The 22,283-nt window shown below is 34.5% G+C and overlaps 4 protein-coding genes across 4 annotated transcripts; 1 reads left to right on the top strand and 3 right to left on the bottom strand.

Annotated features, from left to right (window-relative positions):
- Positions 1–5,301: 5,301 nt before the first annotated feature.
- Positions 5,302–7,384, top strand: LOC111493236 (mitotic spindle checkpoint protein MAD2-like). The gene is made up of 7 exons (XM_023142886.1): positions 5,302–5,583; positions 5,709–5,724; positions 5,826–5,956; positions 6,057–6,177; positions 6,258–6,361; positions 6,821–6,942; positions 7,021–7,384. The coding sequence occupies exons 1-7, from the start codon at positions 5,511–5,513 to the stop codon at positions 7,075–7,077; spliced, it is 624 nt and encodes a 207-aa protein (XP_022998654.1). The 5' UTR covers positions 5,302–5,510; the 3' UTR covers positions 7,078–7,384.
- A 628-nt stretch (positions 7,385–8,012) lies between these two features.
- Positions 8,013–11,205, bottom strand: LOC111492465 (F-box protein SKIP14-like). Its single transcript, XM_023141809.1, has 2 exons — positions 8,980–11,205; positions 8,013–8,886 (listed from the first exon to the last, which is right to left on the bottom strand). Exons 1-2 carry the CDS (start codon positions 10,531–10,533, stop codon positions 8,386–8,388), a joined length of 2,055 nt encoding a protein of 684 aa, XP_022997577.1. The 5' UTR covers positions 10,534–11,205; the 3' UTR covers positions 8,013–8,385.
- An 862-nt stretch (positions 11,206–12,067) lies between these two features.
- LOC111492482 (signal recognition particle subunit SRP72-like) lies at positions 12,068–15,924 on the bottom strand. The gene is made up of 6 exons (XM_023141833.1): positions 15,743–15,924; positions 15,509–15,639; positions 14,085–14,437; positions 13,796–13,892; positions 13,426–13,707; positions 12,068–13,239 (listed from the first exon to the last, which is right to left on the bottom strand). Exons 1-6 carry the CDS (start codon positions 15,879–15,881, stop codon positions 12,232–12,234), a joined length of 2,010 nt encoding a protein of 669 aa, XP_022997601.1. The 5' UTR covers positions 15,882–15,924; the 3' UTR covers positions 12,068–12,231.
- A 926-nt stretch (positions 15,925–16,850) lies between these two features.
- On the bottom strand, positions 16,851–18,496 carry LOC111492737 (vinorine synthase-like). Its single transcript, XM_023142174.1, has 2 exons — positions 17,650–18,496; positions 16,851–17,567 (listed from the first exon to the last, which is right to left on the bottom strand). Exons 1-2 carry the CDS (start codon positions 18,415–18,417, stop codon positions 17,022–17,024), a joined length of 1,314 nt encoding a protein of 437 aa, XP_022997942.1. The 5' UTR covers positions 18,418–18,496; the 3' UTR covers positions 16,851–17,021.
- Positions 18,497–22,283: the final 3,787 nt, after the last annotated feature.

Below are 22,283 nucleotides of genomic sequence, written 5' to 3'. Positions count from 1 at the left end.
ATTTAATTAATTTATGGATAGTAGTTTTATTATTTTGAAATAATATATAGTTTTACATTCTAATTTAAAAAATTCAATGAATATTTATATATTTGCTTTTTAATGTAATTCATTTTGAAGTTTGAATTTATAGTTAATAAAAATATTTTTCGTTCTAACCCAATAAGTCAAAAATATTTTTAAAAATAAATCTTTGTAAATATATTTCTTCGAACTCCGGTAAAAAAAAATAGTTCAAATTATTTCTCTATTAAATTTAAGATGAAAACACTGGTACGTATAATTTAACTTACAGTTTCCATTATAATTTTACTATATTTTAAAATTTTATTTAATAAAAAATAATAAAAACAAGATAAAAATCCATATCAAAGGAATTATTAAAATATATTGCAAACAAGTTTTTTTTTTAATTTATTAGAAATTATATATATATATATATATAAAGTGTATATATTGTATGAACATATTCCATGGCTGAGAAGACATTTCCTTTTTTTTTTTTTCTTTAATTTTATTCAAAGAAAACTTTTGGAAAAGCTATTTTCCACGTGCACCAATTGTAATAAATCCAACATCCTTTCGTTTATTTAATTATTTATTATTATTAATTTATTTTAATAATATAAAGTGATAAAGTAAGCAAAATACACGTGAAATGAGATTTATTTGATTGATGTGGATGAACTTAATAACGTAATGTTTAATAAAGAAATTATAAAAAGTTTAATTAAAAATGATTGCTGATTAATATATATATATATATATATACTCTTTTGACGGAAAAAAAAGTAATTGGGTGATATATGTTCTAATCCAACGAACTAACCATATAAAAATTGTACTTTACAGATAACTTCGATGTAATCTTTAGTCTCGAGTCACGTATTAAGATAATATTTTTAATGTGAGCGAGAAAATGAATTGAAAGTTATTTGAAAGAAAATACTGTAAATATCAATTGCATTGAAAAGATTTAACCAAGAAAGTTTATGACGCTAAATCGAAAAGCGTTGATAATTATTTGGTCTCCCTATAATAGAATTTGAGTCGTTTCATGTTGGGTAGCACAAATATACATGATTTTGTCTAAATGTCATACATACAGACATTATAATAATAAAATAACACAACAATAGTATCGATTAAAAAGATTTTGCAGCTACAAACATGTCTTAGACTACACGAGGGAAAATCTGGTCATATTTTTTATATTTAGATATTATATTGATTAATTAATTAATTTTTTTTTTCTTGACTTAACCATATATTATAAAGTTTATTTTAATATTGACCGAGCTCTCACTACAATTAAAAAGTACACAAAAAGTACGTGAATGAACTAATACCACATCTAGTACTCTCTGGCATATGAAACTATAATTAAAAAGTACTCAAAATAATTTACCGTTACTATCGATACAAACAAGACATAATTTCCTTTTTTATCATACAATTATATGAACTTCAAAGTTAAACATGTTTGTTTTTGAGTAATCCTATGTTAGGTAATCGTTTAATAAATTTCCTAGGAATCGTGTGGGGATATTAGAACTCGTTCAAGTCGAGTAGGTGACATACTCATGTCATAGAATAAGTAGGAGAATGTCAAGACTCTCAAATTGTTGAATCTAGATTTCAAATCCTAATCCTATTTTGCGATATTAGAGCTCGTTCAAGTCTAATAGGTGACATATGTTGTGCAGTAATGTTACAATCGCTAATGTTTGATACCCAATTGTTGTAATGCAAATGCTCCAACAAAAAGTACTCTAATACCCAATTGTTGTTGCAGAAGCAGAACTAAGATTGATCACACTTACACACCCACAAATAGAAATTAAACAAGGAGATACAAAGATTTACATGGTTACGAGAGAAGAAATTCCTCTAAATCCACTAGTGGTAGCCAATCACAATAACTAAAATGTTTACGAGTGTATCTCTCACACTCTCACACTACAAAGTCTCTCTTCCAAAATTCCTCCTAATTACTTTTTACGCAAATACAAAATGACAATAACTCCACATTTCAAAACAATGCTAGACAAACATTTATATAGATATAACAATATTAATTCTTATAGAGAATATGAATCAAAAGGGTTATGAACTATAAATGAAAGTTAATAACCAAAATAAATGAACTAAATGAGAGTTAATAACTAAAATAAATGAGAATATGAACATCAAGGATTATGAACTAAATGAGAGTTATGACAATGCATCTTCACAACTTACAACAACATAGTCACATTGCAGAAGAAGAAGAAGTAGGGAAATATCAAGACTCTCAGATGTTGAATCCAGATTCCAAATCCTCGTCTGAACTATAAAGATATTAGAACTCATTCAAGTCAAATAGGTAAGATAGTTATGTCGCAGAAGAAGCAGGGGAATGTCAAGACCCTCAATATTTGAACTCATTCTAAGTCAAGTAAGTGACGTAGTCATGTCGTAGAAGAAGCAAGAGAACATCAAAACCCTGAGTCATGAACCCGTATTTCAAATCGTAATCCGAATCATAAAACCCACGAGTATTAAAAGTTGAAGCGCAAATGAAAACATAATGTCGACATTACAATGAAATGAATGAAGGGTTGAATGAAGAAAAAGAATGAAAAGGAAAGGAAGGCAGCAGCCCCACCACGGCGACAGGCAACAGGCGACAGGCGACAGGCGACAGGCGACAAGCGACAAGCCACAAGCCACAAGCCACGCCTGCCCTTAACACCGCCTTCCTAGCAATTTGCTTTGGAAAAGCGTCTCACTCGCGCAGATTTTTGTTTGGCATTGGCCATGAAAATGACAATTACAATCCAGAATCTTCGTTCCCCACTATCCTTAAAAAAACAAGGCCTCATAGGGAATCTTTTTTTTTTTTTTTTTTTTTTTTTTTTTTAATTTCAATTCCACTTTTGACGTGGCAGCCATCTCAATAATCCATATCCACATTCCCACCACTTCCCTGTCACACTACGGCCATGTCACCCAGCTGTTTCACACTCACACCACNTTTTTTTTTTTTTTTTTTTTTTTTTTTTTTTTTTTTTTTTTTTTTTTTTTTAATTTCAATTCCACTTTTGACGTGGCAGCCATCTCAATAATCCATATCCACATTCCCACCACTTCCCTGTCACACTACGGCCATGTCACCCAGCTGTTTCACACTCACACCACCCACCTTATTCCACGTCATACTGTTCCTAATGCTTTTGGTATCATGGTGTTTTTTTTTTTTCTTTTTCAAAAGACTTCCTTTTACAAACCTTTATTGCAATTATTATTATTATTATTATTATTATTTAAAGTTGGTCAATTTTTGCGACTTTTTGTTACTATTTTAACGATGAGTAAGCCCTCGAGTAAGATCGAATCAGAATTATGTCGTCCACCTTCAATAAATAGGTGTAAATTTCACCGTGCTTGTGAATCAAAAAAATTAATTACGAATTAAATATATTTTTTTTCGTCTTCCACTTCTCATAGGGGTGCTTCCCTCTAAGGCGGAACGCTACCCTACCAATGCATTTTTACATCTCACAAGTTTGACAAATCGCTTAGTCCCATTTTTACCTATTGATTGTAGTATCATAGACGATCGAATCTAGCTGAACTTGATCAACGGTCCTAACCGAGTCCAACTGACCTTTCATTCTAAAAGATTGGGTAAGAAATTAATTTGGTCTTACGATGGGTGATATGTTGAAAGATCCTCACTAGCCCAATAAGGCCAAACCCATAATTGCATGAGCCCATTATATGAATAGTGCTGGGTGAACTGGTATTCTTTTTAATTGATCTTAATAAAGAATGTGATTGTTTCCACCAAAGAGTTGGTTCAAACGGTATAATATTCGAGCGAGGTTGTGATAAATTGTTGGATCACTTGAAACTCTTAAATGTTTTGTGATTACGGGTCTACCTGATCTCCCACGTTATAAGCAATTTTTTGTGATTATTAGTGAGTTTCTTCGTGTTGTGAGTCGTTCGTGATTCTGCAACTTTTGTGTTGAAAACTAGGTTGTTTGATATTATTGAGGTACTACCAACACGATAGGTGATCTCTAAGTCATCAGAGGAATCAAGAAATTTAATAACAACAACTATAATATGTGAGCAACTTATATGATGTTATGCCTACAAGGACTAGATCTTTGGGAGATTGTTGGCGGAAGCGAAATTACGTCGCCAGAGGAGTACGACAATGGGCTTCAGTTTTGAAGAAAAGACGTTAGAGTACATTTGAGATGACAAAACACCGAAAGAAGCATGAGATACGTTTGTGACGCTTTTTTCAAATAAGAACAATACAGTGTTACAATTTTTGAGAACAAGCTATTATTAGTCTCACAATGCGATAGGACCATTACTCTATACTTCTACCGAGTCAAATCTGTCGAGAGATTACTGAACTAGATTGAAAGTTCATTATTAGAGAAGCTTGAATGAGGAGGGTTATCATTTACGGATTACGACTAGAATATAGAAGTTTTATTATTAATGTACAAAGATGGTCCGCTCAACCATCCGTTGTAGAGTTTTAAAAATTTGTTAGCCAGCCAAGAATCCATGGCTAACCAAATGGATACAAAAGTGCGGCTAACAAAGGAAGAAGTTACTAAGGAACCGCACCACCTCGAAGAGATCAAAAGAACAATAATGAGAGTTTTAAAGGGAAGAGTTTTGAAAGCATTTTTGCTAGAATTGCATAAATAATGGTCACACGTCTATTGGTTTAAAAAAAAGTCGGTGACTGAATTATTGATTCAGGATGCTTAAACTATGTGGCTAATTAAATTAGTTTTTTTTTTTATTTTTTTTATTTTTTTATTTTTTAAAACAAGGGTGGTATCTAAGAGATTTATTAAATTGCTGCTTTTGGTCATTAATAAAAAATAAAAAAAAATTGGTGATTTTTTATTAAAAAATTAGTTTTTTTTTTTTTTTTTTTGTTAAAATTAGAACACGAATTTAGAATAAATAGTAATAAATAATTTAAAAGGAAAAAATCTCTATTTTTAAACGGATTTGAACTTTTTAAATAGAATTTTTAATTTAATATATTTAATAGTGATATAATATCAATATAATTTTTAGAGATTTCAGGAGAAGGGCAATTTGGGAATATAGGAAGATGGTTCCCGGCCCAAATTCGTACCGTTAGTGGCGTTAACGGAGGTAACGCTAATATTAAAAAATAGACAACGGCGAAAATTTAAAAATGTTACCGTTGATTTTTGGATGGATCCAAACAGGGAATTAGCCGTTGCCTTTCCACTCGAGGTTTTCTAGGGGACGGAACCCTTCATCTTTTAGTCTCGTCCTGCGATTCGGAGTTCTCAAATTTCCTCAGATCCACTCGTTTTTCTCTGTCAATTTGATTACTCGATCGATTTCACTTTCCAATTTGGTTACCCCTGCATCGATTAGAAGCCCTAAATCCGATCCTCGTCTTAGAATCGAAGAAATTCGGGAACAATTCTTATTGTTTCAGAAGATTTGGTGGAATGGCTTCGAAAACAGCGTCCAAAGACATCATCACTCTTCGCGGTTCTGCAGCGATTGTCAGCGAGTTCTTCGGTATATATTGCTTTAGTGCCTTATGAAATCCTTTTTATCTCGATTTTCTGTTTACTTCTGGCGATTATCGATGAATATCCTTGGCTGATTAATTCTTTTTCGTTGTCCTGAAATTTATCATTTAGGGTATGCTGCTAATAGGTATGAATTATGGATGCGCTTTCTCTGTTCTTATATTTGTTTTGCGATCATGTAAATTTGCATTTTGTCGCTTACAAGCGATGTCGATTGTAAATGTGTAGCATCTTGTACAATCGTGGACTTTATCCTGAAGAAAGTTTTGCAAGGGTGAAGAAATATGGACTTCCAATGTTGCTTACTCAAGATGAAGGTGTTAAGACCTTCATTTCTAATCTTACTGCTCAGCTTTCTGGTAAGTTCCCCTTCTCTAAATGAAAGATTTGTATGCTTTTTTTTACTTTCCTGAGAAGTGTATTCATTGAGAAGTTTTTGAATCGTGAAATTGGTTTTAGAATGGCTGGAAGCTGGGAAGCTGCAAAGGGTTGTGCTGGTTATAATGAGCAAAGCCAACAATGAGGTGCTTGAGAGGTGGAATTTCAGAATTGAAACTGATGGAGTGGTGGTCGAGCAAGGGTAAGAAATTCATGGAAAACCTTCTCTTCCCTTGCATAGATTTCTGGATTTGGTGTTTGATTAGATAAACATTGTTGCAGTGTGTCGAGGGAAAAGAGTGATAAAGAAATAATGAGGGAGATCCAAGCAATTATGAGACAGATTGCTTCGAGCATCACTTACTTGCCCTGCCTAGATGAACCCTGTAAGTGTTGCCAAAATTATCATAATCCATCATTTATTGATTTTGGGATTGGTGTAACATAATGTGATATTGTTAAGTCGGATTCTGAATCCATGGGATGTCCTGAAGTCATTATGCAGAACCTTGCAAGCGATGCTTCAAGTATGTGTCACTCTCTTGTTCAGCCTAGATGATGAACCCTTTATGTGTTGGCAAAATTACCACGATGTGCCATATAATTTAACATACCATCATGAAATCAATACTAGCCAACTAGAACATAGCTTGAATGGTTGGGCATGTGTCTCTTTCTTATGGGACTTGAGTTCTAATCCCTTGTTTGCATTCTAAAAGGTAATCATAGCTAATTATAATGATTCGTGAGTGATTTAAAAAGTAATCTAGCTCTTTGATTTTTGGACGATATTGATGATCCATGGTACTCAATCAGGCGCTTTCTTGACGTTTTTGCTGTGTCAGGTGTATTTGATGTGTTAGCATATACAGATAAAGATCTTGCAGTTCCATTTACTTGGATCGAGAGTGACCCTAAGCTGATTGCTAATCCACAAATGGTGAAGCTGCACTCATTTGATACAAAGGTGAGGGAAAGAGACTCCGTGGAGGAATATCAAAACTTATTTGTTAAGCTAACTAACTTTTAAACGGTGTTATTGCAGATTCACAAAGTGGACACTCTTGTTTCTTACAAGAACGATGACTGCGACGACGAGTAGAAAACAAACTCGCTTTCCTGGAATTTGTTGTTGGGGTTGTGGTGGGATCCCTCCAACCCGATCGTTTTCAAGGTGGCATTTTGTGAATCTTTTATTCACATTTGGTGTTGTACTGTAATGTAATGTGTAATGTAGTAACAATGTTTTGTGGGAGTGAGTGGTGAATATAGGGCAGGATGGGTTCACTTAGAATTCCACCTGTGAATGGTTTTGGGTTTGTTTGTTTGTTGTTGTGTGTGGTTGGGGGAACTTTTGAAGACCATATGACCTTGACCACCTTCTTTATAAAGAAAACATGTTTTACGGACAGGTTTTATCTTAAGAACAAGGGTGGACCCAAGTCAGACTTGTTCAAACATATTCATAGTAAGAGAGGTTCAAATCACAATTCCACATAAACTAAAGGAATTACATAGGGAAAAAAGATAATTAAACGTCTAAATATTGTTCAGAGGAGCTACAACTGATGGGAAATTGAAAAACCAAACAGGACAGATAAAAGCTAAAGGAAATTGAGTAATTTATAGGAATGAAGTTCATTTATTTCATTATTGAACCTTCCCAACAACATGACATTAGCATCCTTCCCAACAACATGACATTAGCATCCCCAAGTCCACGAAAATACGACGTCTAAGTTGTAACAGCAACAAGACTTCCGAAGGAACAACAAAGCACACAGTGCATGGTGCAGCTCATAACATGAACTGTATACCCCTGACGCAAATATCAAAAACTATAATAGTACTACTGACATACCCACCAACCACAACAATGGCCAGAAACAGGACGTGATGAATGAATAAGGACTACCCAAGTCCACAAAAAAGTGTACCTTCTCTTCCAACATTCTGAGTTGCGTACACAGTCTGTGTGCTATGCGAGCTTCCAGTAGCTAGAGGAAGAAAAAAAATGGAGACCCAACAACGAAATCATTAACTCTGAAACACCAGTTCCTAAAAGCATTATTCATCAACATATGATTATACGTAAGACTCGTACACCAATACAATAATCGGAAGTTATTTCCAGAACCATAGCGCACCCATTTCATCACACTATGTCGTATACTTTCAGCTTTTTCTCTTTTTTTTTCTTTTTTTCTTCGGAGTCGTTCAAAAGTCTAAAAAATTCAACATTTGGATTTGACAATGCCAGTCAATTCTCCGATCATTGGCTGCTCTGGATTTCTCGCCAGAACCAATCTGAAAAAATTGACTTATATATGCAGATAATAATACTTAACCAAGAATCAAGAAGCTGCAAGTCTCTTCATCAAGGATGGAAGAACCCAGTTCTCCCACCCTCTTATTCACATTTCAATATCTCCTTCCCACAATCAATGCAACGCAAGTCCAGAGAAAATGTCTCCTCATGTACTGTCTCGTCAATGCAACGTCCACACCAGTCGCACCGAGCTATGCAAAGGGTGCATCCCCGGCATTTCTGAGTGTTGGCATCAGGGTTTGTGTCACCTTCCTTTATTCCCTTACAGCCAACCACCGGGCAGTCATAAACGATCCTCATGTTCGTGCATTTTGGGCATCTTTCTATGTCAATGGCACGCCCATCATTGCATGAAGGAAGATGAGTTCCACCTCGATAAAATCGAGGCTCGTGAGTATTTAGTTGGGTCAAGTTGTCAGTACCTAATAACAGCTTCTCCAGCTCTTTAAAATGAGCTTCTGTTACTCCATACATTCCAGCTATACTTAAATGTTTCATTCCCGGACTACCTTTTGACTTGAAGGCCTTCAAATTATTAACAATGCCTCCAATGGTGAGTCTTGTGCATCCTGGAACACATAACTGGAGAAAAGGAAGTAAAATTAGAAACTAATGAGTATCTTAAATCGATATTAAGAATTCTTTACAATAACGGTGCAAAACTATATTTCATACCTTTGTGACCTTAGCATTATTGAGAAGAACCTGGTTGAGACCATCATCACTTATCATTACGCAGTTCACGAGGCTCAAACTTTCCAAACCACCTTGAGCCTTGCTAGTCAGCTTTAAGAGAACATCGTCTGTAATCTTCACATCCAGCTTTCCACATATGTTAATGTTTCTCCAAAAGAAAGGGTCTCCTTCTGCAGCTGACTGCAGTGACTTGCAAACTGATTCAACAATAAGAAGTTCCCGCGTGCCCAGATAACCAAGCACAAAATTTAAAGCTGCATGAGGAGACCCACCTGCATCAATAGAGACATGACTTCCCTCATCACGAACTACAGATTGCACCCCAGAAGTTTCAAGTTCAATTCCAAGAGGCAGACTTATATCCACAACATATGATGGTGATTCAGGATAAGGATGGCAGGATAGACCACCGGCTTTTCTCCCATCAGGCCATGCAACGAATATTCCCTTAGCAATTTCAGGTTCAATACAAAGAGTCTGAATTGTATCCACTATGTATGATAACTGAGGATCAGTCTGGCAGGATAAACCACCTGCTTTTCTCCCATCAGACCACACACAGAATCCCCCTCCAGAAATTTCAGGTTCAGTACCAAAAGTCTGAATTGTATCCACAACATATGACGATTGAGGATCAGTATGGAAGGATAAACAACCTGCTTTTCTTCCATCAGACCATGCACCGAATCCCCCTCCAGAAATTTCAGGCTCAATGCCAAGAGTTTTAATTGTATCCACAACATATGATGATTGAGGATCAATATGGAAGTATAAACTACCTCCTTTTCTTCCATCAGACCACGCACTGAATCCGCCTCCAGAAATTTCAGGTTCAATACCAAGAGTGCGAATTGTTGTATCCACAACATAAGGGGATTGAGGATCAGTAAGGCAGGATAAACCATCTGCTTTTATCCCATCAGACCACGCACCGAATCCATCCCCAGAAATTTCAGGTTCAGTACCAAGAATCTGAATTGTATCTTCACCATATGGTGACTTAGGCTCAGAATGACAGGATACACCACCTGCTTCTCTCTCATCTGACCACACACCGAATGCCCTCAGCTCACTCGAACTATGAGGAATTCCTTCGTTTCCAAAGGGAGACGCCTGGAACCTAAAAGCATTGTTCCAAAGGTAGTTCAATTCAGCAAAAAGCCGACTACTCCCATCAACTGGGACTCTCTCATCTCCTCCATATCCACCACCATAGTCTACGTTCAGATCGTCAAGCCAGCCTGTGATTGCTGTAAAAGTGGTACTTATATCCATACCAAATGGATCTGAAGGCAAGAGATCCAGAATATCCCCCGGGACACAATCTCGCCCACCCCCTTTGCAGGTGTCCTCTAAAAAATCAAGGCAATCCACGAGCTCCCGGGTAATCAACCAGGACGTCCCATAAACGTCAGAATTCCTCTCGGGAACACCATCGACGACAAAACCACTTGAAATGCTCATCGAAGAAACCAAATTGTCCTCCGAAAGATGTGCGGGAAAGATCGGTCGATGTGAAAAATTCAAGGCCATTACAGGTAGACCCTAACCCAAGATTTTTCTATTGTCTTCAGGCGCCAAGGGAAAGAAGGTAGAAGAGAACATAAGGAAGAAAATGACAAAAGAGAGAGAAAAAAGGAACTAGTAGAAGAGATCCAACATAAAAGAATCGAAAAAGAACTCTCAATTTCGGATAGCAAACAAAAACACAGCACACCAAAATTTCACGGAGTTTCTCGATAAGAAGGTAAACCCAGATTGAAGCACAGGTGGGTGAACAAAGGGGAAACAATAAGGAATTAGCCGCACCAAATATACCCAGAAAGAACAATCACAGACTACGATAATTTATCCCTTTTTTTTTTTTTTTTCTTCAGATCAACAAGACGAAACTACGGTTGCAAAGGAAAACGAACGAACAACGATAAGAACACAATGGAATCCGAAAAGCGGAGATAGGAAATTACCAGACAAAAACGAGAAAACCCTAAGTTAGAGAGAAAGAAATGCAATGACGAAAGGAAGAATTTGGCGGAATCGAATGCCCCACAAACGTAGCTTACTGAATTGGAATACTGCAAACAGATTCGGCTGTCGCAAGGGAGAATTCTACCAGAGAGAGAGAAGATGTAGATTCGAGTTTCTAGAGAGAGAGAGAGCAGAGGGGATTGTGAGACGGAGAAGGAGAGGAGAAAAGGAAGTTTAAATACAAGTAAAAAGCGGTAAGAAGGACACGTGTCGGTTGCAGAGGAGGGGATTCCGTTTGAGAGCACCCTAAATCTGGCGGGAGACGAAGCCCTAATTGGCGCCTCCTCCTCCATATCCGCCTCCGCCTGCTCTCTAATTTTACTACTTTGTTTCTTTTCCACCGTTGGATTTTCATCTGACGGCTCTTATTGCTTTCAAGGAATTGTGGGCCATCCCTTCTAATTTAGATTTCAGTTTCAAATTCCAACTGCCATCTAACCACGCGCTTCGCCAAAATTCCACAATAAATTAATGTTTTCTTTCTTTTAAAAAAAAAAAATTAAAATTCTATTTATTATTATTATTATTATTATTATTGTGGTTAATAATTGAGCCATTGTCAATAATGGGTTTTCTATATGTATATATATATTTAATTACACCTAACATGACATTACTTGAATAACATTTATAAGACACCAAGCTTCCATATTTACATAAATATAGTCAGAAAAGATGGTAATTTTAAAAAATATGGAGAGAAGTTAGAAGAGATTCTGTTAGGATAACTTAAGAGGATAAGATTGGTATAGTTTGAATGGCATTTGCTGAATTGTTTTCAATTATTATATATCCAATCAATTTCAATACAAACAAAAATTATGATTTAGTAAAGCTTAAGCTATCTTGGAAAAACAAGCCACAAAGTGTAATGCACCTTGGGAGTCAAGTCAAACCTTCTTTCCTTTCTTGCATTGCACGGAGAAGCATCCAAGTTTCCTTTTTTCAAGTAATTCAACCTCAAACTTCCTGAGCAATGCAACACCCTCCCTGTGAGAATACTATTTGTAACTCAAAAGCTATAGAAAGAAGACTTGACTTGAAATGGTCTCACAATGTTGAATTCGCACTGTGAATAATAAAATCCGTTTAATTCAAAGAAAACCGATGTTGATGATGCGTGTCGAGCATCTTTAGAATGGTCCAGATTCTCCAACAAAGGGATAAAGAAATACCAAAATTTGAACCAGGGTTTCTCTTAGTTTAATTCCTAGACTTCTTTTTCGAGGACTTCGATGAAGGCCTGGATTGATTGGAGCCTGTGTTTTGGTTGGTCGCTTTCGAACTCGTTGCTTGGTTGGATTTTGAGTCTGCATTGTTGGAACTGCCTCCAGAGACACCAGAGTCGTGTTTTTCTCTGGCCACTGCACCTTGGGAACCTCTCACCTGGGCAGCTCTCTTGTCTTTTCGCTTGGGTCTATAGCTTGATCTCTCTCTCCTGGGAAGCCACCTTTCTGGATCAGGGGGAGGACCTGGATTTGCTGGATCGAATCCTTTGGGATATCTTGGCTTTCTCTTTCTCTTTTTCTTTGATTTGGCCTTGCTTTTATCCACCATGTATGCATCAGACGCTCCAAGATCAGCAGCACTTTCAACATGTTTTGCTCCGGAAGTCTTCTCCAGATTCTCCACGTCAACCGTCTTCAAGCCTGGCAATGGCTTCAACTGCTTCTCATAAGTTTCTGCCTTCTTAATATCCACACGAGCAACCGTCTTGACCAATCCAGCCAATGCTTCTATACTTCCATGGGTCTTAACTAGCTCTTCGTATAACTTGGCCGCATCTTCTTCGCGGCCATGCCTCAACTTGAATGAAGCTGCTTCCTGCAGTACAACATCAAGCTTGTTGTCTTCAGTCATGGCATTTGACCACCATTTGACTGCAGAGTCCAGCACGGCAATGGCTCCATCAACATCTCCAGCACGTTCTTTGAGAGACACAAGTGTAGCAACGGTGGCAGGCATGTGCTGAATATCCTGTATCTTAGAGAGGGACTCAAATGCAACATGAGGATGGCCCGCAGCAGCAGCAATCTGCGCCCTCGCTAGTAGAACCAACTTGGACTTGTCTGGGAAATTTTCAGCAAACTGACCCAAAATTTCTTCAGCTTTCCCAGCTTTATTCTCTCTGACTAATACAGCCGCTTGAAGAAGTAGAGGGGTCACACTGTTTGGAAACATATCAGCCAGCGTTGCAACCATTTCTCGAGCCTGGAACACATAAAAATGGTCTTTCAAGCAGATGCAAGCCACAAAATTTTCGCACTATTGAATAATCAATATGCTGCTACAAGGAGATTTCTATTCCTTCCAACGAATATTTCATTTTAAATTTTTATGGATGCATAGATTTGCATAAAGGTAGAGTTCAAAAGATAATGCAGGATATAAAATGACCTGATCCATTTTATTAGCATGGAGAAGGAGGAGGAGACGATTTGCATATATTGTTTCCCTTTGCTTTTGAGAAATCTTTGGTTCAAGTCCACGAGCAAGCCGGAAGTTTGGTGCATCTTTATCTTTTAGCTTATCAAGTTTTCTAAGGCCATCGGAAATATCTTTTGGACCTTTCAATGCTATAAGATTGTTCACTGCCACTGCAAGCGAAGATTCATCTGCCAAATCTCGATTCATGATGTCTCTGTAAGCTTCAGAGGCTTCTGATGTGTGACCAAGAAGCTGAATAATGGATAAATTGGGATTACATGACTGAATACCTCAAGTTCTTAAAGAAAAGTAAAAAGATTCATTTTTTCAATGAAGATACCTGCTGCAAGTATGCAAGTTGGACAGCTATTGGGGCTAGCTCAATCTCAATATCTTCATCAGGCAAATTCTCTTCCATGAGCGTTTCCTGGCCAATTCTGACAAAAGCATACAAAGAAGAATCACTTAAACGTAAGTTTTAAGGAAAACTGATCCTAAGGATAAATGGAGAACTTCAAGTCAAACAGAGATATGGACCAACCACTTAAATTTTTTTAATAAGTGACAGTGTGATACACGTTCGTAATTGATGAACTTTTTATGAACTTATATGTGTGTAAATATATTACCTTCGAGCTGACAGTAACAGTTGTTCTGCATCCGTATACTTGTTCACGTCAACTAAGGAACATGCAGTATTGTATGCCAACTCAAAGCTGCTGGTAGCTTTCACCCTAAGAGCCTCCATGGCTCCTTGTACTTCAGAGGCCCGCCCAGCTGCAGTTAAAGCTGCAACATAATTTATTTCTAAAGAATCAATCTTTGATTTTGCGAGCTTCTGATAAGTGTCCACACAAGCATCCATTTTTCCTAAACGATACAAGATCTGGGATTCCAACAGCATCGTGGCTGAGTTTCTCTCTTGGTCTCTCAAGGAACCCAAAGCTTCATCTAACTTATTTTGCCTGTATAGGCAGTATGCCTGTTTTTGAAAAAGAATTTTAAAAAGAAATATAAACAGAACAAAATGAGTTAGTTGGTAGTGTCCGGGCACAATTATATCACTGCATGAATCTAGAGAAAGAAGATAAAAAGAATCGATCAAGTGTCATTAAAGAGTAATTGAGAGTTTCATAGAATTTAATAGCGGAAACACCTTTACTGTGGCAAGGAAAAGAAACCAGGGCAAAGACATATATACGAAAAGAAACAGTTGTTGAACGAAAGATATAAGTTTCACACTCCATTTACTGGTGAGTTCGTTTGAAATTCACAACAAACCAACAACTGCAATGTAGTCTACTAGAGGAATCCTGAAAAATCTAATCAGTTTTATGCTTACATATTATTCTTTGCTGAACTTCAAGAGCTGCAAGCTAATCAATCCATAATGTTAAGCCCATCTAAAGTAAATAAGAAGACAATGTTGAATGAAGATCTTAATCTTATGTACTCAAGATATATCTTCAACTGGTTAACTCATCTATGAGTGACGCGTAATTTCAAATTAATTTCATCTGAATGCTTAACACTTCCAACAACATTAAGAGGGAGTTTTGCGGGATTGAAAACTCTTTCTCTACGCTCTAGGTACTCCCTTTAGTTATATTTCTCATTAATTATTTGTTTGGTCTCATTTTGCTTGATTGGAATATCTTTTAGAGTGCTCCCTTTTGTGGGCTTTATTTTTCTATACGCCCTTGTATTCTTTCATATTTTTTTTCCCCTCAACGAAAATTGGTATTTTATTTTAAAAAAATAAATAATAATTACGATTAGTAACTTCTTGAGCTACACAAAATCGAAAACAGAACAAGATGAAAACAAAATTTATGCATCCTTCTTGCATTATAATTGATTAATACATTGTTGCATTTGTTCAATTAGCTATTAATTTCATTTTCTTTTGACTATTGTTTTCAGTTGCATCGAAGACCTACCCCTCTGAGGATCAAACCCTAAAATAAAACAATAATTTCCCTTTAAGCTCGATTCGTCCAATTTAAAACAGCAAGGAACAAAAAGAGAACAGAAATCGTAAAATCCTTTCTACCTTGAAGAAGCTAAAGTCAATTGTCCGAGACGATTGAATCGCTGAAAGAGTATCATCAATTCTATCATCCTTGATCAAGGCTACGATTTTGCATCGAAGGGCGTCTTCGTCGCCAGGAGCAATTGACAGAACTATGAGATACAACAAATGCGAGTTACATGAAGGAAAAACGAGAGAATCTGACAAGTAAAGGGAAATGGAATAAAATGTTCGATTAAAAAGGAAAAAACTAACTTTGATCTGCGACTTTGACGGCTTGTGAGAATTCAGATCGCTGGATATGTCTGTTTAGAGAAGTGAATTGATCTTCAATCGGTGGAGGCGGCTGAGAGGACGGAGATGGCTTCGGCCTGTCTTTGGATTTCGGAGCCATTTTCTTCCCAGCAAAGAGAAGTCTCTGATTTTCTCGAAGACAGATAACTGAGGTTTTTGGTACCGATCTGACGCTTTGCACACAGCACTCACAATGGGCCTCGAGGCCAGTATAGGCCCAAACTTCCGATCTCAAGGCCCGTCTTTAAAGCCCAAAATATCTTGGGCCGATCTGTCACTGGACTGAATTAAGGAAGGCGACAGCGGGGCGTCGCCAACGATGACACTCTGGTAAATAAATAAATTGAAATAAAAATAATTAGGCAAATTAATAAAAATTATCTCCAAACTTTTTAATATTACTCGGAAAAATTTAAATACAAGCGGTAAGATATTTTTAAATATTTAAAAATTTTTAAAGGATTTTGTTTAGCTTATCCTTCCCGTTAAATGATATTTTATTAAAGTATTAACAAGTTTAAAAGTATTTTTTAGACAGTACTAAAAGTACAATAATCTTGAAATTTAAAAATATTCGAATTATATTAAAAAAAAAAAAAATTAAATAATGGGTTAGATTCAACCCAACCAATAGGTCAAAAATGATAATTCGTGCACGGACTTGAATTTTCAAAGATTCAACCCAATTCAAATCGATTTTTTTCGGAAATTCTTATAATGGTAAATTTTATATTTTGTATCTCAATATATAATTTTTTAATCTCTTAAGAAAAAAAAAAAAGATTTTTTTATTTTTATTTATATAGATTTAATTCGAAGACACTCTAAAAAAATTACCCAACAAAAACAAATAAATCAAAATGTTAAATTAGAGTTATCGATTTGATTTAAAATAATTATAAAATTAGTAAATGAGATCATAATTATTATTTTATCAACCTATTCAAACACAGGTTACTTAAACATTATCCACGTCATTAAAATATTATTCTTTCCAATGATATGATCACACGTTGATGCAACGATAATTTAATGCCAAATATTTATTATATATTACAATTAACATAGTTAATCCGCTCATCTTCTAAATATTAATAAAAGAAATAAAATTCATTAAATTAATGGAAATTCTCGAATAATAGACAAACGAACATTGTTCTCTTACCCTTCAGGTTCGAGTTTCAAATTCTTTTACAGCACATTTATTGTAGTAATAATAATAATAATTTCATTGAAATTATTAATTAGAGGGCAATTTGGCATACTTGAGGAACTTCTCATCGGCTTCAAGAATCTCCATGTTCTCCGGTTTGAGATGAACATAAACGTCAACTCCATCGCCGTCGTTCTTATCCATCAACACAAACAGGTTCTTGAAGATCAACGCCGGCGAGCTGATCCAGGCCGGTTTGCCCCACCCGAAGTCAGCGTCGTAAATCGGCATCCGGCACAGGCTGGTGAAGGAGCAGGAGATCAGCTCGCCGGTGGAGAATTGAGCCGCCGCCTTTTTCATCGCCTCCAAGAACTTACTGCTTTCTTGAAGCCTTTCCAAATACGATTTGTCGATTTTGGCGATTTCTTCTCTCGCCAGTTTCACTAAATCGTAACAGTAATCGTCGTTTAAAATCGTCTCCGACGGAACGGCGAATGTGGCTCTGTAATAGTTTCCGAATGCGTAATCGGGGACTGGTGGGTCCAGTCTTGATCGGATGTTCACGGCGTGGCAGACTAAGAATATCTTCTTCTCCGATTCCGAGATTCCGTTCGCCGGATTGCTGTTAGAAGCCTGTAATAATAAGAAAACAGAGCATATAATTAGACCCTTTTCGTTTAACGATTGTAATTTGAAAGGGACTTTAAGAGCTTACGCCTTTAATGGCGGCGATAAAACGGCCATAGAGGAAGGCGGACAAGGCCTCAACTCTTGAAGGTCGCCTCTGGTTTTCCATGGCGAAATAATCTGCATATTGAGCTCGAATGGTTTCGATACTCGCTGCATCAATTTGGTACCGTTTCGCTACTCTCTGTCTGAAAATACTTGTCCTCGTGTTGTAAATCGGTGTTTTACTCGGCGGAAACAGCTCCGATGATGATAAATGAGTTTCCAGCGCCTCTTTTTCCCCCCGGCAAACCGCCGCCCACCCATTAACGACGATGAAAAACGACAGAGCATCGCTGATCTTATGAGAAATACAAATCCCGACAGCAACGCCGCCGCATTCAAACACATTCAATTGTACCCCCATTGAAACATCATCAAGAGCATCCAATTCGAACGGAAGGAGTTTGTTTAGCTCAGTAGGAAACGCCGTGTTCATTACATCGGAGAGTCGGCAGTTGACTCTGGTTTCGATGAAAGGAACGCCAGCATCATTACAGTCGATAAACAACTCGTCGTAGTTGACTCTGCCAGCGAGTGGGTAGTAATGGGACAACACAGTGGAGAGGGATTTTTTTAGATGGTCGGAGATTTCGCCGGCGGTGGCAGAGCCAGCGGAGTAGAAATAGATCATTGGGTTGTAGACATCGACGGTGACTTGGTCGAGGAAGGATAAACCGTAACGGCGGTGGTGGTCCGGCGTTGGGGAAGAGGGTTTGACCGTTTCTTTTGAAACAACTTCGATATCGACGGCCATGGCTATTTCTCCGATCGACTGAAACTCCGAATTCAGAAGAGAAAAACAGGGGAAGCGGTGGAAGATGAAGTTCTGCTTCGGATCCCAATTTATGGACCGCGAGTGCATGGAACTGAGTCAAAGTCAAATGGGAGAGATGACACGTCATCATCCTAATACAATGCCAATACATGTCTATATCTTTTACCTTGGCTTTATTTAAAATTAATTTTTGTTTGTTGGACTATATTTAATTAAATTAAATTAGGAGACATATTATATTACGTAATAATAAAGCCTTTCATTTGAGAAATAATTTAAAATTTTTAAAATTCGTTATTATGTTATATTATATATTTAATTTTGTTTTGTTTTGTTTATTTGTTTATTGAATGAGTGTACATATGGCCTTTTATTTTCCCACTCACCAACATTTTTGTAAAATGATTGCCACCAAAGTCTAATTAAAAATTCTAATTTAAGAAATTTCAATTTCGTTATCCTCACGAATCAATTTAATTTTAATATATTAAATTCCATTATTATTTTTTAATATCCACATCTTCATCTTGAATTTGCCTAAATTAATAATATATATATATATATAATTCTTTATACTATTTTAAAATTTTTAAATATATATATTAAAAAATATCTTTACCGTTTTTTTACTTAAAGAGTGAGTATTTATTTTAAAATTTTCATGAACATTTTTCAAGATTTTTTTTTCGAAAATTTATGAGTATATTTAAAATATGATTATTTATTTATTTATTTATTTATGAATAGTTGGTTTTTAAATAAATTTTTTTTAATTATTTGACAGGTTTTGTAACTTAACTAATAAATAAAATTAAATAAATTAAATAAGATATATACATATACATATATATAACATTTAATTTTTATAATGATATTTTAACCATTATTCGCAATTTTTTTTTTAAATAATGGATATTGGTATCAACAACAAGATTGTAGTCAGAAAGTCAAATTTTAATAACTTGTACGTTTCTGTGTAATTAATTAATTAATTTTCACGGTGTAGTATTAAAATATGAACATATAAAAAATATTATTAACAAATTTGTAATATAAATAAATATACAAAAATAGAAAAAACGGATTTTAATTTGAAAATGTCAAATTGGTATGTGAATTTTATTTTATTGCAATCTTCGCACCATATCTTCAATAAGAAGGGTATTAATAAAAATAAATATTGCAACTTGTGTAAGAAATAAAATTTATAAATGATTTATTGGAGTGGACTTCTTACGGCTTTAAACGTTTGATCACGTAAATTTTCCTTTTCCTTTGTTTTTTTTATTTAAAAAAATTTAAATTATATATTTTTATATAAATATATTTAGAAGTGTACACGGTTTGATAATTTGAGCCATCGAAAGAGAGTACACAACCCTACATAATCCGTTTGTCTATTTTTATATAAACAATGTCATGACACATTTCACCATGCTGCTCGTGCAGATGCGACACCCTTTTTTGTTATCATCTACCACCCCTTCTTTCCTCTCGACTATTCACACATGAGGATTGTTGTATGTATGTTCGACTTTGATTGTCAGTGCGGTAGATAGGAGTAAATTATGGCAGGCTCAGTCACCAGGGCAAGTCAACTCTCCTCTAAGAAGAATTGTGTTATACCTCGATCGTTGAATTGTTTTTGTTTTATCTTTTAAGTTACACTTTATCACTAACATGGGTTACATATTAAATATTTTTATTTATTTATTTTTGAATATGGTAAGGTTGAGTTGAGATGTATCTCTATTTTAGAGTTAATCGAGTTGATCCAACAAAAAAAAATATCAACCTCGAAACAAACAAACTTTTATATTTTACAAAAATTAAACCAAACAAAAAAAAAAAAAGTTTGAGTCGGGTAGTCTAGATTGATCAGATTATCAATTCATATAAACACCCATAGTTTATCCCGTAAACAGTGCTCAAATGAGCTCATCTAAATAACAATTTTACATGTTTTCTAAACGTTTAACGAGTCTCAACATATTACTACATCAATTCAATATTTTAATATCTCATAATTACACTCCAGTTACAAGCTTGATTCAAATACTTTGAAAAATTAGTCTTTATTATCGTAAAATTCCTCAAAATCTCGTAAATAGATCATATAGTAAAAGAAAATATGAATTCGATCCGAAATTGAATCGAAAAATAGACGAATATAGGCTAAATGGAGCAAAATTACACCGATTATTAAAAATGTTTAATGTTTAGAAAAAAAAATATTGAGAGTTGATATGAATTCACATTTGAATTAGAACATTGTCAATCCTTTTAATTTTTTTTTAATAAGTAAATCAAATGATTTAATTGATTATTAGCTGTAATTGAATATGTATTTATATAAGTTTGTGGTAGGGGGAGACATTTCCAATTCAAAATCCCAACAATATTTATTATAATTTTAATGACAGATAATCCATTTGACCTTAATTATAAAATGTGAAAGTTTTTTTAGTATAGTATGTCGTTTTCTTTCCCAAAGACTATAATTAATAATAATAATAATAATAATTAGTTAATTATCCTTATTATTAGGAGTTGACTTAAGGAAAATGAAGCATAACCGGATCCATCTTTATTAAATAAGAAACATATTAGCTTGAGAAACTAATTTTAATTCGTATAATTTTTTTGAGATATTTTTATTTTAAAATAAAAATAAATTAGTGTTAAAATTTGACTCATAATTGAAGTAGAAAATTTACCCTAAAAAAATGGTGAAAAAAGAAGTATAATTTTAAAAAACAAAACAAAACAAATTAATTATTCCCTTAATATTATTTGTGCTTCCTCGGTTATATTCTCAGTTTCATTTCCGATCAAATGTGGACCGAAAATGTAACGTTCACGCCTACTACTAACAGATATTATCTTATTTAGGTTTTTCCTTTCGAGCTTCTCGTCAAGGTTTTTAAAACGTGTCCGCTAGTTTTATTCTCCTCTCTGTGGAATCTTCGTAGAAAAATATGGCAAGAAGAGTTAAATATTATTACCTCATTTGTCAAAAAATTGTCATAAGTTGTAAATATTTATAGGTGCCCAAATGAGAAAATGACTAGAAATTATTTAAAATAATCCGTAAATATGAATTATGACAAAAAAAAAAAAAAAAATCCGACCGAAAAATATGAATCGATTATAATCAACTAGAGTATTATTTTAAAGATTTTAAAGATTATAAAATAATTACACGTAAAGTTTTAGGTATATAAATACTATTTATATATTTGGTAAAAAAAAAAAAATTGTTTGGATGGAATGAACTAGTTTCATATGTGGACTATAAAAAAAACTATTTTTTTTTTAATTTTATTTAAAAAAAAAAACCGGAACCTAATGTTTTTTTTTTTAAGTTAAATTAATAATACTCTTAAACTTTATATTTTATGTGAAAACTATATTTTAAAAAAAAATCTAAAATAAATAGTCTCACATCGTTATACTTAATTTAAAATTATCTTTAAATTTTCGATAATATTTCAAAATATCGTAAGAGGTCTCATTAATACTTTTTATTTTTTAAAAAAAAGTTAAAAAATACTCTAAATATTTTTATTAGGTTTAAAAGATACCTATCAAATTTTTACATTAGCATTAGCACTCTTAACTTTATTTTTAAAAAATTTATTTCGTCAATATATAGACGAAAACTATTTATTAACACCTTATAAATTATTTATATTTTTTATATTTTTAAAAAATTTAAGAGTGTTTTTGAAATTCTTAAAAAAAATGATAAGGTATTAATGAATTTTTTTTTTTAAAATGGAAGGGCATTTTTGAATTTTTTTAAGCTAAATCGTATTTTAAACAAAAAAAAAAAAAAAAAAAAA

Source organism: Cucurbita maxima, unplaced genomic scaffold, assembly GCF_002738345.1.
Source record: "Cucurbita maxima cultivar Rimu unplaced genomic scaffold, Cmax_1.0 Cma_Scf00001, whole genome shotgun sequence".
Lineage (NCBI taxonomy): Eukaryota > Viridiplantae > Streptophyta > Magnoliopsida > Cucurbitales > Cucurbitaceae > Cucurbita > Cucurbita maxima.
The sequence above is the reverse complement of the archived record's forward strand: the minus strand, read 5'-3'. Positions and strand labels throughout refer to the sequence as shown.

What these genes read in the sequence shown, in the direction of transcription:
- LOC111492465 (XM_023141809.1), bottom strand. Translation starts at nt 10,533, where the DNA reads ATGGCCTTGAATTTTTCACATCGACCGATCTTTCCCGCACATCTTTCG. An exon ending in ATAATGCTAAGGTCACAAAG is followed by an intron (nt 8,887 to 8,979) that starts GTATGAAATATA and finishes CCTTTTCTCCAG; the next exon opens with TTATGTGTTCCAGGATGCAC.
- LOC111492737 (XM_023142174.1), bottom strand. Translation starts at nt 18,417, where the DNA reads ATGGCCGTCGATATCGAAGTTGTTTCAAAAGAAACGGTCAAACCCTCT. An exon ending in TTATCGCCGCCATTAAAGGC is followed by an intron (nt 17,568 to 17,649) that starts GTAAGCTCTTAA and finishes TTATTATTACAG; the next exon opens with GCTTCTAACAGCAATCCGGC.
- LOC111493236 (XM_023142886.1), top strand. Translation starts at nt 5,511, where the DNA reads ATGGCTTCGAAAACAGCGTCCAAAGACATCATCACTCTTCGCGGTTCT. An exon ending in GCCCTGCCTAGATGAACCCT is followed by an intron (nt 6,362 to 6,820) that starts GTAAGTGTTGCC and finishes TTGCTGTGTCAG; the next exon opens with GTGTATTTGATGTGTTAGCA. An exon ending in TGCACTCATTTGATACAAAG is followed by an intron (nt 6,943 to 7,020) that starts GTGAGGGAAAGA and finishes GTGTTATTGCAG; the next exon opens with ATTCACAAAGTGGACACTCT.
- LOC111492482 (XM_023141833.1), bottom strand. Translation starts at nt 15,881, where the DNA reads ATGGCTCCGAAATCCAAAGACAGGCCGAAGCCATCTCCGTCCTCTCAG. An exon ending in TTGACTTTAGCTTCTTCAAG is followed by an intron (nt 14,438 to 15,508) that starts GTAGAAAGGATT and finishes TTTCAAAAACAG; the next exon opens with GCATACTGCCTATACAGGCA. An exon ending in ATGCTAATAAAATGGATCAG is followed by an intron (nt 13,240 to 13,425) that starts GTCATTTTATAT and finishes TATGTGTTCCAG; the next exon opens with GCTCGAGAAATGGTTGCAAC.